This window comes from Neoarius graeffei, chromosome 1 (genome assembly GCF_027579695.1).
Source record: "Neoarius graeffei isolate fNeoGra1 chromosome 1, fNeoGra1.pri, whole genome shotgun sequence".
Lineage (NCBI taxonomy): Eukaryota > Metazoa > Chordata > Actinopteri > Siluriformes > Ariidae > Neoarius > Neoarius graeffei.
The window spans coordinates 73,531,739-73,547,682 of NC_083569.1; the positions used below are offsets into that span (position 1 = coordinate 73,531,739).

At 43.0% G+C, this 15,944-nt stretch overlaps 1 protein-coding gene across 2 annotated transcripts in view; it reads left to right on the forward strand.

Moving 5' to 3' along the window:
- The window catches only part of col4a6 (collagen, type IV, alpha 6), a 221,439-nt gene that overhangs the window by 141,614 nt on the left and 63,881 nt on the right, over positions 1-15,944 (forward strand). For both annotated transcript variants that reach the window (XM_060923953.1, XM_060924036.1), the window contains exons 5-6: positions 14,119-14,253; positions 14,457-14,501. In XM_060923953.1, coding sequence (XP_060779936.1) covers positions 14,119-14,253; positions 14,457-14,501 — 180 coding nt within the window. The remainder of the gene's footprint in view (positions 1-14,118; positions 14,254-14,456; positions 14,502-15,944) is intronic.

Consider the following 15,944-nt stretch of genomic DNA (forward strand, 5'->3'; position numbering starts at 1 on the left):
AGACATATTGACGTGTAAACCTTATGCTGCAAGGAGAAAAAAAGTGCAATCCTGTACGTCAGTGTGTTTAAGGTTTTGTGTAACACTTTGTTGTATGTCCGATTTTAAATATCCAAAATACCTCCACACAACCGAAGATCTCTGGCCCTTCTTTTCAACGATGTCCTCCAGGGCAGTGCTCTGACTTTCCTGTTCAGAACTCCGGTCAGTCGGCTTCTCGCTCATTTTTATAATCGCTTTGTTTCACGCTTTGTTGGAGAAATGACGCGCTCCTGCAAACTTCACCACAGCCATGCTGTGCGTTGCTGCTACACGTGTGTGTGTTTGTGTGTGCACGCAACCTAACTTGACGTGGCTCTCTTCCAACTGATTGGTTACGTGCGGTACTGTTTAGTTATGATTGGCTATTCGCGTGTCTTTCAAAACTTCGGATGAAGTAATTTTATTGAAGGCGTAGGCTTATCGTAGGCATATCGTACGTGTCTAATTTCTAATCGTAGAGATTTTATATCGTGAGTAACATCGTAATCGTAAAATCGCCCAGCCCTAGCTGAAAGGTAGTTTTCTCTGTAGTGTTTGCTCGCCTTTGTGTTTAGGAGAATTAATAATGTTTCTTGGCCTCAATTGCTTAATTACAGTATGCATATTTCTTTCACTGTCTGGGTCCTTCTGCAAGTCAACGCCACAAAAAAATTATATAAGAGCCAATAAATAATCCTCAACGCTGATTGTTGATCAAGGTCTTGGTATGCAGCCTTTGTATGCTAGTGCTTACAGTGCCTCTGAGCGATGTCTCCTCCCAAAGCTTAAATATTAATGCCTGGCTGACATTTTTCTAAAACCAGATGATTATGTAGGACCAACTGGGTAACCAGTGGTTCATCTCTGTGTTCATTACTGTCACCAAAAGGATTTGCATACAGGAGTACAAATATATCAGAAGCAAACATATCACAGTACACTGAATTTGGATATGGACATATAACCACGTGTTAAATTGGGGGTGTAAATCAGGGTAGTGCAGTTATTTTTGATTTATGCGAACAGAACTGTAAATTAAATGGAATGGCAGCCACCACATCCCCCATAGCCCCCCAGACCAGATATCATGCATAATTCACATGTCCATTGTTGTGAAACAATCAAGCAGAGACATCAGCTAGTTAGCAACATGGCACGAGTCGAGCTGCATCACGTCTCTGTTGAAAGAGTTCCCTTCCTGTTTCTGAACATTTGTTTTGTTCAAGCAAACTCTGTTTATATTTTCTGCTTATATCTGCTGACATTTTCTTTGCTTGTTGTTTTGAGTTTGCCACCAGTTGCTTTACAACGATGCGGCATGATTAGTTCCACTGCAAGATCACTACATCATCATTTACATCACTACCAGCAATGTCATGACCGGTCACAATGTGTAAATTGGATGGTTCTGATTCCCACTGGAGTTGTGGCAAAAAATTATCATAAATGGTACTAGGTCACTAGGGGATAGAGTAATGTTTTGACTTTGCTGTTTTGCTCCCATTCCCACACAACACCATTATAGCACTTTAGTAGAAAGGATAGTTTTCAGTGTGAGTGTGAATGGGGCATTCAACACACCAGGGACCAGGGGAAAAGGTGACTAAGCCATGTCTTCCATCTTGCAACAAGGTGTTGTTTGCTGTTGTTTGGCATCTCAGCTTCGTTTCCTCAAGTGATCCATCTCCCAAACCATAAATGGTAAGATATAGAAACCAAATAAGTAAATGAGTATAGGTTCTCCATCTATTCCAATGTCCAATCTCTTTACTGGTCATGTTTAATAAGTGTAAGCTGGTGAGCTACCACATCCATTTTGGATCTGGCACTCTACAGAGGACAGCTTTACTATTGTTTCCTGGAATTTAGATATGAAATTTGCATACAGAATGTAATTGATACTAGAAGTCTGGGATGCCATTTGCTTGGAGAAATGATCTCATCTCGTCTCATCTCATTATCTGTAGCCGCTTTATCCTGTTCTACAGGGTCGCAGGCAAGCTGGAGCCTATCCCAGCTGACTATGGGCGAAAGGCGGGGTACACCCTGGACAAGTCGCCAGGTCATCACAGGGCTGACACATAGACACAGACAACCATTCACACTCACATTCACACCTACGGTCAATTTAGAGTCACCAGTTAACCTAACCTGCATGTCTTTGGACTGTGGGGGAAACCGGAGCACCCGGAGGAAACCCACGCGGACACGGGGAGAACATGCAAACTCCACACAGAAAGGCCCTCACCGGCCACGGGGCTCGAACCTGGACCTTCTGCTGTGAGGCAACAGCGCTAACCACTACACCACCGTGCCGCCCTTAGATTATATTATCTCATCTCATCTCATCTCATTATCTCTAGCCGCTTTATCCTGTTCTACAGGGTCGCAGGCAAGCTGGAGCCTATCCCAGCTGACTACGGGCGAAAGGCGGGGTACACCCTGGACAAGTCGCCAGGTCATCACAGGGCTGACACAGACAACCATTCACACTCACATTCACACCTACGGTCAATTTAGAGTCACCAGTTAACCTAACCTGCATGTCTTTGGACTGTGGGGGAAACCGGAGCACCCGGAGGAAACCCACGCGGACACGTGGAGAACATGCAAACTCCGCACAGAAAGGCCCTCGCCGGCCACGGGGCTCGAACCTGGACCTTCTTGCTGTGAGGCAACAGCGCTAACCACTACACCACCGTGCCGCCCTTATATTATATTATATTATATTATATTATATTATATTATATTATATTATATTATATTATATTATATAGCCTATCCGATAGTTCATTACACCAACAATAAAATAATATAACAAATACGTAATTTGAGTCCTAACATTAAATATAAATGAGAGAAGACTGAAATAGCATTATATGAGACGACAGACTTTGCTATCATAGTTGATGAGCTAAATACCTTAAGAGTCAATGTTTGACTCAGTGCGTTTACTTTGTCCTGTTTAGTCTGGCATGCTGTTTAATTTTTTTCTGTTAACAAACATAGTTCTAAACTTTTAAGCCATTCCGGCGATGGTGTCATCAGATCTTGCAAAATGTATTTATAAGTTACTCGATCTCATAAGAAAATAGTATGGTAATGCTGGAAGAAAACTGATGTCTAGTAGTTAATTTACCCTGGCTGATTCCTGACAATTATGTGATGAAAGCTGTTCCTTATGGGGAAAACATCCTGTAATGGCACAGGTATGCAGTCAGAAAGTAAAGCTTTACACAGTTACCACAGGCAAGAAGCAAAGGTGCTGAAAGCTTTAGAAAACATGGTGCTGGGATAAAACACAGTAACTTTCATAGTGCTACAGGGAACGAAAGATTTTGCACTGGATGTATATATGCATATGTGTGTATGTATGCGGGGCGGCATGGTGGTGTAGTGGTTAGCACTGTCGCCTCACAGCAAGAAGGTCCGGGTTCGAGCCCCGTGGCCAACGAGGGCCTTTCTGTGTGGAGTTTGCATGTTCTCCCTGTGTCCGCGTGGGTTTCCCCCGGGTGCTCCGGTTTCCCCCACAGTCCAAAGACATCCAGGTTAGGTTAACTGGTGACTCTAAATTGACCATAAGTGTGAATGTGAGTGTGAATGGTTGTTTGTCTCTGTGTTGGCCCTGTGATGACCTGGCGACTTGTCCAGGGTGTACCCCGCCTTTCGCCCATAGTCAGCTGGGATAGGCTCCAGCTTGCCTGCGACCCTGTAGAACAGGATAAAGCGGCTAGAGATAATGGATGGATGGTGTATGTATGCATTACTGTGAGTGTGCACATCTGTGTATGTTGATATATAGTGTGTAGAGGAATCACGCTAACCTGTTAGTAAGCTGAACACTTTCCAGTCTTAAAGGAGAACTGAAGTCATTTTTAAACTTGCTTTATTTCTTAATTAACGTGTTATTCAATTACGTTTTCTGTTTTAGTAACCTTATATCGTGACTCGTATTGGCAACTAATTATACTTATCGGCCTATTTGGTTTTTAGCCATGTTGAATTTAGTTCGTTTGGTCCGCGGCAGGCGTCACTTATCCGCACGATCTTCACGAGACTTGTGCGAGACTTCGAAATGTGACGTGTCAGCCAGGTGTCTGCTGCCATTTTGAAACCTGTTTTCCAAACAAAATATTGCACAAAAACGAGTTTAAATGACGATTACTGCCTACTTTTTTCAAACTTTCCTGATTGCTATCAAAACAAACAAAACTACTGGTTTGATTACATCAGCATTCGAAAGAGGGCGTGCGTGTCTTTTGACAACGTTGGCAGATGTTGGTCACTTTGATTTCCGCTGTACATTTTACTTCCGTCTTACTATGTCTCGCACAGGTCTAAACGAATCTCGTTTACAGCCATTGCTTTGACATACGGACTGATAGATTACATAGCGTATTTCAAACACTCATAACTTGTTATAGACCCTTTTCAGTCACGTGACCTTCGTAAACGCGACCGCCATTTTGGACATGTAGTGGACTTCGGCTCGAATCAGTTTGAATGCGAGGAAGGCGACAAACGAAAAACATAAAAGAAAAAGGAGCGAGATGCAGAAAACACCTTCACTATCCAGCGACGTAGGGCATTTACAGGGCGAGCAGAGGGAGAGGTATTTGCAAAAATTGAGGTTAGCAGGCTTAGAGAACGACGTTTACCTGCTTCCACCAGGATTGTTCACTGACGTACGGAAGTACACGAAGCCCTCGTCTTTACCTGACTTCGGCCCACATGATCTGTATACCTATGTCGTTAAAAAACCATCGCCATACACATACATGCCAACGTCCGAGGTTCCGGAGCGCGCTCCGGCTTGCTCCAGGAGTGCTCCGGCCGAGGTTCCGGAGCGCGCTCCGGCTTGCTCCAGGAGTGCTCCGGCCGAGGTTACGGAGCGCGCTCTGGCTTGCTCCGGAGCAAGCCGGAGCGCGCTGCTTAATTTGAAGGCAACCTCGGCCGGAGTGTGCTCCGGAACCTCGGCCGGAGCACTCCGGGAGCAAGCCGGCGCGCGCTGCTTAATTTGAGGGGAACCTCGGCCGGAGCACTCCGGGAGCAAGCCGGCGCGCGCTGCTTAATTTGAGGGGAACCTCAGCCGGAGCACTCCAGGAGCAAGCCGGCGCACGCTGCTTAATTTGAGGGAGAGCAAGCCGGAGCGCGCTGCTTAATTTGAGGGAGAGCAAGCCGGAGCGCGCTCCGGAACCTCGGACGTTGGCTCCGGCAGCTATTTATACTGGATCCGGTGTAAATAGCTGCCGGATCATAATTACAGTAAACTAGTAAATACAGTAAAGGAAAAACTTGAGACTGAAACGGTCCTAGAACTGCCACCTTATTGTGGTGGAGGGGTTTGTGTGCTTGAATGATCCTAGGAGCTATGTTGTCGGGGGCATTATGCCCCTGTCAGGGTTTCCCAAGGCAGACAGGTCCTAGGTGACAGGCCAGACTAAGAGCAGTTCACCAAAACCCCTATGGAGAAAAATCCGAGGACCGTGACGTCGCCCGGGATGACGCAGCCAGGGCCCCACCCTGGAGCCAGGCCCGGGGTTGGGGCTCGTATGCGAGCGCTTGGTGGCCGGGCCTTTGCCCATGGGGCCCGGCCGGGCTCAGCCCGAAGAGGTGACGTGGGCCCGACCTCCTGTGGGTTCACCACCCACAGAGGTAGCAGTAGGGGACTGGTGCAATGTGGATTGGGTGGCAGTCGAAGGCAGGGGCCTCGACGACCTGATCCCCGGACACAGCAATGTAATGCCTTTTCTGGCTAATTTTATTCGTCTTACCTCCAACAAAGTGGTCACTACACAGGCGTTGGTATGCCGAGGGCTGCCAATCTGTTAATGGCCGCTATCCATCTTCTCCGTCGGGATCCGATAAAATGATAAACCTTGCCTTGTTTGTTGATGGTTACTACATCCAGGTGCACAACAATATAGTGGCATGATGGAAGTCTTGCTGAAAGTAAAAACTTTCTTTGCTGCCGTTCCTCAATGTTGGCTGTGGTAAACTACTGGTAGTACATGTCCAAAATGGCGGCCGCGTTTGTCGTGACGTCACGTGAAAAGGGTCCATAGCAGTGACAAAATAGCTATCAAAAATGCATTCCTATATTTAATAAAATGAGATAAATAAAATTTTAATAATAAAAAATTTGTCTTCAGTTCTCCTTTAACACTCAAGACTGGGGGCAGCCATGGCCTGAAGGTACCTGGTTCGATTCCCAGGATTGGAAAGAAAAATGTGTGGGGAGCTAAGTGAATGAACAGCACTTACCCCTTGAGCAAGGCACCTAACCCCCAACTGTTCCCCGGGCGCTGTAGCATAGCTGCCCACTGCTCTGGGTATGTGCATGTGTGTGTTCACTGCTTCAGATGGGTTGAATGCAGAGGAGGAATTTCACTGTTCACGAATAAAGGCTTCTTCTAAAGCAGCCTTTGTACACAGTGTTTGTATGCATGTGGTGATGACCACCGGCAAAGCGGCGCACTCATTAATAATACTGCGTGTTCTTTTTTTTTTCCATCATTAGTGAGTGAGATTCCAGGGAAAAGTTCTGACTTTTGTCCTGCTGTTTTTATCACAGCTCGTTAAAAAGACACTGTTAATTAAGATAAATATAGGGGTCTGGCTGAAGATGGAGCTTTGCGATAGTCTTTTCTTCTTTAAAGAACATAAAGCACTGTAACTGTGGGAAGTTTCAGTATTATCAGTTGAGTGATATAATGACTGACCATGCGATTAAACCCTGCGATGGACTGGCATCCCATCCAGAGTGTGTTTCCGCTATGCACCCAGTGTTGTTGGGATAGGCTCTGGAGCGCCTGCAACCCTGAACAGGATAAAGTCCTTCCTGAATGAAATCTGTCGAGTACAATGTTGTGGCTTTACATCCTTCAATTTACAACAGTGACTTAAAGCAAAAAACAAACAAACAAACAAACAAACAAACAAGGATTTGCTTTTTGAATAAATCTTGTGCTGAATTCCTCCAGATTCTCTGGATTCCTCCCACCTTTCAAAAACATGCCATTCGGTGGACTGGCGACTTTCAAAAAAAAACTTTAAGAAACCTACAGTACTGTCCAAAAGTCTTAAGCACCCTATTTTTTCATACAATCTTTGTTAAAGTTTTCTATTTTATGACTTCTACATTATCGAGTCAGTAAAAAAAACATTGTAGAGTCCAAACATGTGTTTTCCAGCACAAAATTAAATGTTACAGAAAAAATGTTTGTATCTGAGCAGCATCTTCCAGAAGAGACGACTTTTCAGATGAAAAAAGAAAACATAATGAAGGCTGCTGGGTTTTGGTGCAAAATGAAGAAGCGAGTGTGACAGTCAAAGTGTCCAGAAGAACTGGGGCTGCTTCTGTAAGATGCTCACTAAAACCTACAGCTCATTTCCTTATCAAACTGCACTCATTGTACCTGAGACTACTAGTTGTTGTTTTTTCTCAGCAAACGGTCGTCTCACACCAAATATTGACCGTGTTTCATTTATTATGGCTTACTGCTGTTTATAGTGGGATTTTTTTTTAAATGTTGAAACATTTAATTTCATTATTTTAAGCCATTTTGGGTCTACAGCGTTTCTTTACATGTGCCTAAGACTTTTGCACAGCACTATATACTTCAAGAGACTTAAATAAAAAAATAAAAAAATAAATAAGAAAACGCAAAATAGTAGGATCTCAAATGTTTACATATGGATTGATCTCATCTCATCTCATTATCTCTCGCTGCTTTATCCTTCTACAGGGTCGCAGGCAAGCTGGAGCCTATCCCAGCTGACTACGGGCGAAAGGCGGGGTACACCCTGGACAAGTCGCCAGGTCATCACAGGGCTGACACATAGACACAGACAACCATTCACACTCACACCTACGGTCAATTTAGAGTCACCAGTTAACCTAACCTGCATGTCTTTGGACTGTGGGGGAAACCGGAGCACCCGGAGGAAACCCACGCGGACACGGGGAGAACATGCAAACTCCACACAGAAAGGCCCTCGCCGGCCCCGGGGCTCGAACCCAGGACCTTCTTGCTGTGAGACGACAGCGCTAACCACTACACCACCGTGCCGCCCCATATGGATTGATTATGGAAAAAAAATGAAATTTAAATGGTGATATTAATTCTGATGGCCCACACTTGGGAAATGAGCCATTTACACTACCATTCAAAAGTTTGGGGTCACTTTGAAATGTCCTTATTTTTGAAAGAAAAGCACTGTTCTTTTCAATGAAGATCGCTTTAAACTAATCAGAAATCCACTCTATACATTGCTAATGTGCTAAATGACTATTCTAGCTGCTGGGTTTTGGTGCAATATCTCCATAGGTGTATAGAGGCCCATTTCCAGCAACTCTCACTCCAGTGTTCTAATGGTACAATGTGTTTGCTCATTGCCTCAGAAGGCTAATGGATGATTAGAAAACCCTTGTACAATCATGTTAGCACAGCTGAAAACAGTTGAGCTCTTTAGAGAAGCTATAAAACTGACCTTCCTTTGAGCAGATTGAGTTTCTGGAGCATCACATTTGTGGGGTCGATTAAATGCTCAAAATGGCCAGAAAAATGGCTTGACTATATTTTCTATTCATTTTACAACTTATGGTGGGAAATAAAAGTGTGACTTTTCATGGAAAACACAAAATTGTCTGGGTGACCCCAAACTTTTGAACGGTAGTGTATTTGCAAGCAGTTGGTCTACTATGTCGGATTCAGTTAAAGTATCCTCTTTTTTATTTGGTTCCAATTTGTTATCTTTTGATAACAATAGAAAGTTATTTTCATATATCCAAATTTTTACTGAGGAATCTAAACGATTCCACACACAGGAATAGTTGGGCCAACTGTTACTTGCATCCCCCTCCTTTTGTTTGTTTTTGTCTGCTGTCTTGTCGTTTTTGTTTGTTCTACATATCAATGTAAAATGTTCTTCGGAGTAATCCCCCTTACATGAGCCTCAATGCTCTTGGGACAAACTCTGGCCCCAAATATGTTTAAATAAATAAATAAATAAATAAGTAAATAACCTAGCAAGGTAAAAGAGTGAGCACACGTTTGGGCACTGGATCTGTTTTTCAGAGTCAGGCTATGAGGTGGTAATTGTGAGTAATGGAGGGTCTTGATGGATAGCTGTGACCAGGCTTCCTCTTCCCTCCTGAGCTGTGTGTCTGGAGGCTCAACTTGGCCCTCACTGGAACCAGGTGGCCCTTCAAATTACACCTAACTCTGCCTCTCCTGAACAGCCATTAATTGCAGGGTCTGAAACTCTCCATCTGTGTGTGTGTGCGTCCGTCAAGACACAGGCAGACATGAGTGAAGACCATCACCTACCCCCTACACACCACCCTCTCATACCCACACTCTCCCTGCCTTACCGTGGCCTTAACAATGAACTAACAATCAGCTGTCAGTCTCTTTAATCTGCCTGCTGCCCAAAGACAGACTCCCAACAGCAGTAAATAACCTTTCTTTAGTGCCTGCCAGTGGTGCTTTGAGCATGAGGCAAAATTAAAAATCTTGGATGATGTCGCCCCCGTGTGGCAGATGGTCAGTATTGAAGGTGATTTGAAAAGATTGTGATTTTCTCAGAAAACGTCAATTCATCATTTATTTCTTGAGAATTTGGAAAGCTCTTTTTTTTAAATATGTACTCTTATTGTATTACTATAACTGTCAAAATAATAACAGAGCTAAGCGTGGTTTCCACACACAGTGCATGTCAGGCTCTGATTTGTTGGATAGTGACATTCCATAGCGAAAAGGTCATAAGTTTAATCAATTTAGTTTGCAATCAGATACTGGCTGTGAAAAGTCCACAATGCTCCTGCACCGCAGTCAACAAGGAATTTTTAACTTTAACTTTCCTGTTTCAGACTTCAAAATGCTATCATTTTAATTATAGTTGAGGATTGTGCAAAAAAAAGAGAAAGAAACATACTGTATTTTTATTTCAGTTCAAGAAAGCCTGTAGTTTTCAGAACTTCAGACAGTAGAAAATTTCTCAGTTTCACCATGTGAAGGGTTTTTCTCAGGCTACCACACATACAGTACATTCTCATTGTCCGTGAAAGAAATTTTAGACTGACTGCCCATTTACGACTGTTCATTACAAATCAAAGTGTAACTGATTTGGAAACTCAGTTTTTAAATCTAATCCTTTAGAATTTTAAAAATAATAATAATGATGGGCGGCACAGTGGTGTAGTGGTTAGCACTGTCGACTCACAGCAAGAAGGTCCGGGTTCGAGCCCCGTGGCCGGCGAGGGCCTTTCTGTGCGGAGTTTGCATGTTCTCCCCGTGTCCGTGTGGGTTTCCTCCGGGTGCTCCGGTTTCCCCCACAGTGACTCTAAATTGACCGTAGGTGTGAATGTGAGTGTGAATGGTTGTCTGTGTCTATGTGTCAGCCCTGTGATGACCTGGCGACTTGTCCAGGGTGTACCCCGCCTTTCACCCGTAGTCAGCTGGGATAGGCTCCAGCTTGCCTGCGACCCTGCACAGGATAAGCGGTTATGGATAATGGATGGATAATAATAACTTCATTAAACACAAGAGCCACTCAGCTGATGCTGGTTTCCAATGGAGATGTGTATAAACTTATGCTAATAATCTATATCTATTGTTAAATTTGTAAAATATATAATATCACGGGGCGGCACGGTGGTGTAGTGGTTAGCGCTGTCGCCTCACAGCAAGAAGGTCCTGGGTTCGAGCCCCGGGGCCGGCGAGGGCCTTTCTGTGTGGAGTTTGCATGTTCTCCCCGTGTCCGCGTGGGTTTCCTCCGGGTGCTCCGGTTTCCCCCACAGTCCAAAGACATGCAGGTTAGGTTAACTGGTGACTCTAAATTGAGCGTAGGTGTGAATGTGAGTGTGAATGGTTGTCTGTGTCTGTGTGTCAGCCCTGTGATGACCTGGTGACTTGTCCAGGGTGTACCCCGCCTTTCGCCCGTAGTCAGCTGGGATAGGCTCCAGCTTGCCTGCGACCCTGTAGAACAGGATAAAGCGGCTACAGATAATGAGATGAGATATAATATCACTAATATAAAATAGGTAATATACAATATAGTGAGACAGACATATTATTATGATTTAATAATTTATAAACTTTGTAGTCCATTTAGGCGGAAGCCATAGCCAAATGGTTAGAGAAACAGCTATGGGACCAAAAGGTTGCTGGTTTGATTCCCTGAACCAGCAGGACTGGCTTAAGTGCCCTTGAGCAAGGCACCTAACCCTCAGCTGCTCTGGCAAGAGTGGTGGAGTATCTTGTGTCTGATTAGCCAAAGAAAAACTGATGATGTGATAATCATTCTGGGCAGGGAACCTGGCCATAACTAACTAAAAACTGTGCTCCATTTATAAAAATATATCTAAATACCAGAAAAGTTTTTCCAATAGTTAGTTCTAAATTTCTTAGTCAAAGTCCTTCCTGCACCGTTTCATGGCACGTTTGGTGGCGCCGATCTCCGTTTCGTAGCCCTCGGCCTCTCGTCTACATTACATAGCTAGGGCTAGTAATCTCAGAGATTTTAACATAGTCGGGCAGAGAATTATATAACATGGCAGCTGAAAAAGCAGAAGTTCTGTGTCCTGATTTTGAGTTCATTTTCAGGATATGAATATTGTTCTTTGCTCCTGTGTGATTAATTATGGACATCAGAGTTTTTAACAGAAATTTTATGTAGGTATTCTGGTAGAAGTCCGTTCATACATTTGTTAAATTTCCATCTTTCAACAATAGGAACCCAATTTAGCTTTGTGAAAAGGACTTCAGAACGTTCATCCCTGATTTTCTTCTTGAGTGTCAAACACGCACCTCTTTTCTGCAAATGATAGAGCCTTTCCAACTTCTGCATTCGACTAGACCACATCACAGTCCTCGAAGAGAGGTGAAACCAAGGTGTTAAAGATCATCTTGCTGGTCTTGGTATCAGTGTATTTTCTTAAACGTCCCAACATCCCTAATCTCTTGCTGATTTTAGAACACAGGTAGTCAGTGTGATCATTCCAGCTAAAAGAGGGGTCCAAAGTAAATTCTAGGTATTTCATACTTGGTGTGCTCTCCAAATTTGACTGCTTTAAAGACAATAAACTATTACTGGATGAGGTGTTAGATAAGCACTTTGCTGAACTGAACACCATGGTCTTCATCTTCTTTGTGTTCACTATCAGTTCATTTCTATCAAACCAAGATGAAACGTTGTTTAGGTCCTCTTGCAATTTCAGGTTAATTTCATTCAAGTCCTTGCTAGCATAAAAAATAGCAGGATCATGTGCAATTTTAATTTTTTTTTTTTTTTAGTAGCAGACAAAGCATTTTCCACAGCAATAGAAATTATGCTTGGAGATTAAATGCCAGGCGGCACGGTGGTGTAGTGGTTAGCGCTGTCGCCTCACAACAAGAAGGTCCTGGGTTCGAGCCCCGGGGCCGGCGAGGGCCTTTCTGTGTGGAGTTTGCATGTTCTCCCCGTGTCCGCGTGGGTTTCCTCCGGGTGCTCCGGTTTCTCCCACAGTCCAAAGACATGCAGGTTAGGTTAACTGGTGACTCTAAATTGAGTGTAGGTGTGAATGTGAGTGTGAATGGTTGTCTGTGTCTATGTGTCAGCCCTGTGATGACCTGGCGACTTGTCCAGGGTGTACCCCGCCTTTCGCCCGTAGTCAGCTGGGATAGGCTCCAGCTTGCCTGCGACCCTGTAGAAGGATAAAGCAGCTAGAGATAATGAGATGAGATGAGATGAGATTAAATGCCATGTGGCCAGTTAGTATTTAATATGCCATTAACAACCATGTGAAATCTTGAAACAAGCAGCGTGGCCATCATTTCACTCTCATTTGAATCAGGCAAATTATTTTTTTCTTTTCTTTTCTAAAACGTGATTGGTTTTTTTCACAGGTGACACTGAGACAGCCTATCAGTAATCACTAGGATCACATCCATAGACTGTATAAAATCAAGATCAATGATTTCTTTGCAGCATTATTTGAACACGATCAGTTGATGGCAGAATGGAAGGAGGCGGTTCTTCTGGGGAATGCACACACACCCATACCTAGAACCCATGTTTCAGTTTTCTGAAAGGATTAAATATATGTTTCATTTTAAATGTTTGCTTTGTTTGCCAAAAACGAACCACATCACGGCCTACAAAAACTCGCCATCCAACCTGCGGAAGCATATTGAGGTATATAAATGTTTTATTCCAAGAAAACGCTTGCAACGAAGTTGTCTGTGCTTTTAGAGCTAGTGATAATGTTGCAAATGTAGCTATGCAGTCTGGTTAGTTAAAGGACTTTTTATGGATTTGCTCACCAAGTTGCCATCGCCTTGTCCATGGCTAACGTTAACACATAGCTAGTTAACTTGGACACTGTTAGTTAGCATGTAAACACAGAGTTACACAAAAATGAATAATGTTAACTTATCTGAAGTCCTTTCAGAAATATGGTTTAGCATAATCTTGCCAAATAAGCAGAATGTAGAAATGCTTCTTTTCTAGTAGCGTTACCGGTAGCTACACAATATGATTTCGAGTTTGAAAAGTGTTTGCTAGTGTCAGGTGGAGCTTCACTGACTAGCTAGCTTAACGTTAAACCACCATGATGGCAAAACATGCGTTCATTTTGTGAATTCACATTTCTGTCTTGGGTAACGGCGTTCGGTTTTGTAAGCGTTGTGGCAATAATACAACGATGCATTGACAGAAAATGTACTTTTAATACTTAAGTATTTTTAAAAGCAAGTACTTCAGTACTTTAAATTAAGTAAACATTTGACTGGACAACTTTCACTTGTATCAGAGTAACATTTGACCAGTGGGATCTGTACTTTGACTTCAGTAATGAAGTTGGGTACTTTGTCCACCTCTGGAGAAACATTCCTGTTTTAATAGATTTTAAAACACAGCAGATGACCAGAGCATTAAATGATGTCCTTAGCGTCTACTGTTTGCCTGTTAGTTATTTTACAGTAATAGGAAGTTGATGTAGTATGTAGACTTTTCCAGTTGTTTTGCCTATAAACGCCACACAAACGTAAGAAAAATGAATGCGCTCTGTTCTTATGCATCTCTTTTTTTCTTTTCTTTTTTTTTCAATCTCAGGGTCAGCCTGGGCCTTTAGGACCACCTGGCCCCACTGGACCTGATGGCTTTATTGGGGCCCCAGGGCCTGTGGGACCTAAAGGAGAAAGAGGGCATGTTGGTTACTCAGGGCCATCTGGGCCCAAAGGAGACAAGGTGAAATTACCTTTAAAAGATACACTAATAGACATCAGTATTGATTCACTAATTTTTTTTTTTTTTACATCCTTATAACTGATACCTTATATCTTATATCTTGCAGTCTTATCTCTTTGTCATACACAATGCGGTAATAGGTATTTGAGTACAGGTGTTGTATGTAGAACTCTGTCCAGACTTTTTGTCCCTGTTTTCAATAGGGTCCTGTGGGTGTTCCTGGTTTTCCAGGTGTCGATGGTATTCCTGTAAGTAACAGGTTCTCCCATGTAATCTAACTAAATATGCTGATGACTCAACTATTTTAGTTCCCGTGTCAAGAAATTTGCCAGGTAAATCTGATATAACTCTACAAAAGCGTATTTCCTGGATCAAGGAAAACTCTATGCATTGTAACACCACTGAATGTCAGGAATTAGTTCTATGCAAGGAAGGTAATGCTACTGACTTTTCTATGTTGCATAATATCAGGCAGTATAGTAGTGTGTCTGTTTTAGGAGTACCTTTTCAGAATATAGTGTTCATGTTAAGGAAAAGCTGTATGAAGCTAACAAATGCCTGTTTGTAATTAGAAGTCTGCGCAAAGAAGCGAAGTCTGCGTAGATCATCTCTTTACTGCAATAGTTCTCCTGAAAATATCGTACAGCCTTTCAGTTTACACTGCTAGTGTTTCAGATCTTACTGTTGTCCAATAGTTTTTAAAAAAGATGCTATAAGAGATGCTGTACACCAACTAGTTTTAACATCTTGGTGCTTTTGGAGAAGTGTGACCGCCTAGTCTGGCTAACGCAACTTCAAAGCTCTGCGAGCATTTGGTCTGGCAAAGATATTAAGCCAAACCGTTTCCCAAAGGCGTGGTTGACCCGCCTCCCTGAAATGCCTCAGTTTGCTACTGGTCGAAGCCAGAAAAGGCTGTGACGAAGCTTAAACCAATCACATCACTCTTTCCTCTGACGTATGTGACGCGACGGAAACTGCTTGAGTAACAGGAAGAAGATAAATACCTCCAGGGCTGCTCTTTGCTCCGTTTTCAATGAGAACTTCCTGTTGAATGCTTTCAATACAGCATCTACCGCTGTGTCAAAGGCTTGCCGCTGCTCCATGTTCGTAATGTTTCTAGTGAATGAAGCGCTTCCGGCATAGATTCTGTAAATAATCTATGGCTTCCGGTCGCAGTTCTACTACGTCACTGCCTTGAACACGCCTCTACCCAGGGCCGTTGGAAATGCTCAAAGTTGATTGGCTCCCGATTTTTTGGGAGCTTGGAAGAGCTGTAGATAGCTTGCCTGGCCAGACTAAGCTCGCAACAGGCCCTCGTGTTGCGTCACGCTTAGGATGGGCGGGCCCAAGCTAGTGACTGCCACCTTTTGAATAAAATTAAAAATAGAGACCATCCTTTACATAGCTTTCTTGCTACTTATAAAAAACAAAAAATCATCTGAGCGCCTTAGAAATAGAACCTGTATAAGACCTAAGATAAACACTGAACGTTTTAAGGATAGGTTTTTTTTAATAGGGTAATATTTAAATATAATTTACCTATTTTTTTTATTTTGTAGTGTTTTTCATAATTGTAAATGTTGTAATTATTGTGTATTATCTTTTTATCTAATTTAATTTGTAACATCTGATATGTACTTTTATCCGATGAAGTAAAGGCATTTGTCATTTGACAATCAAAATAGCTAAAA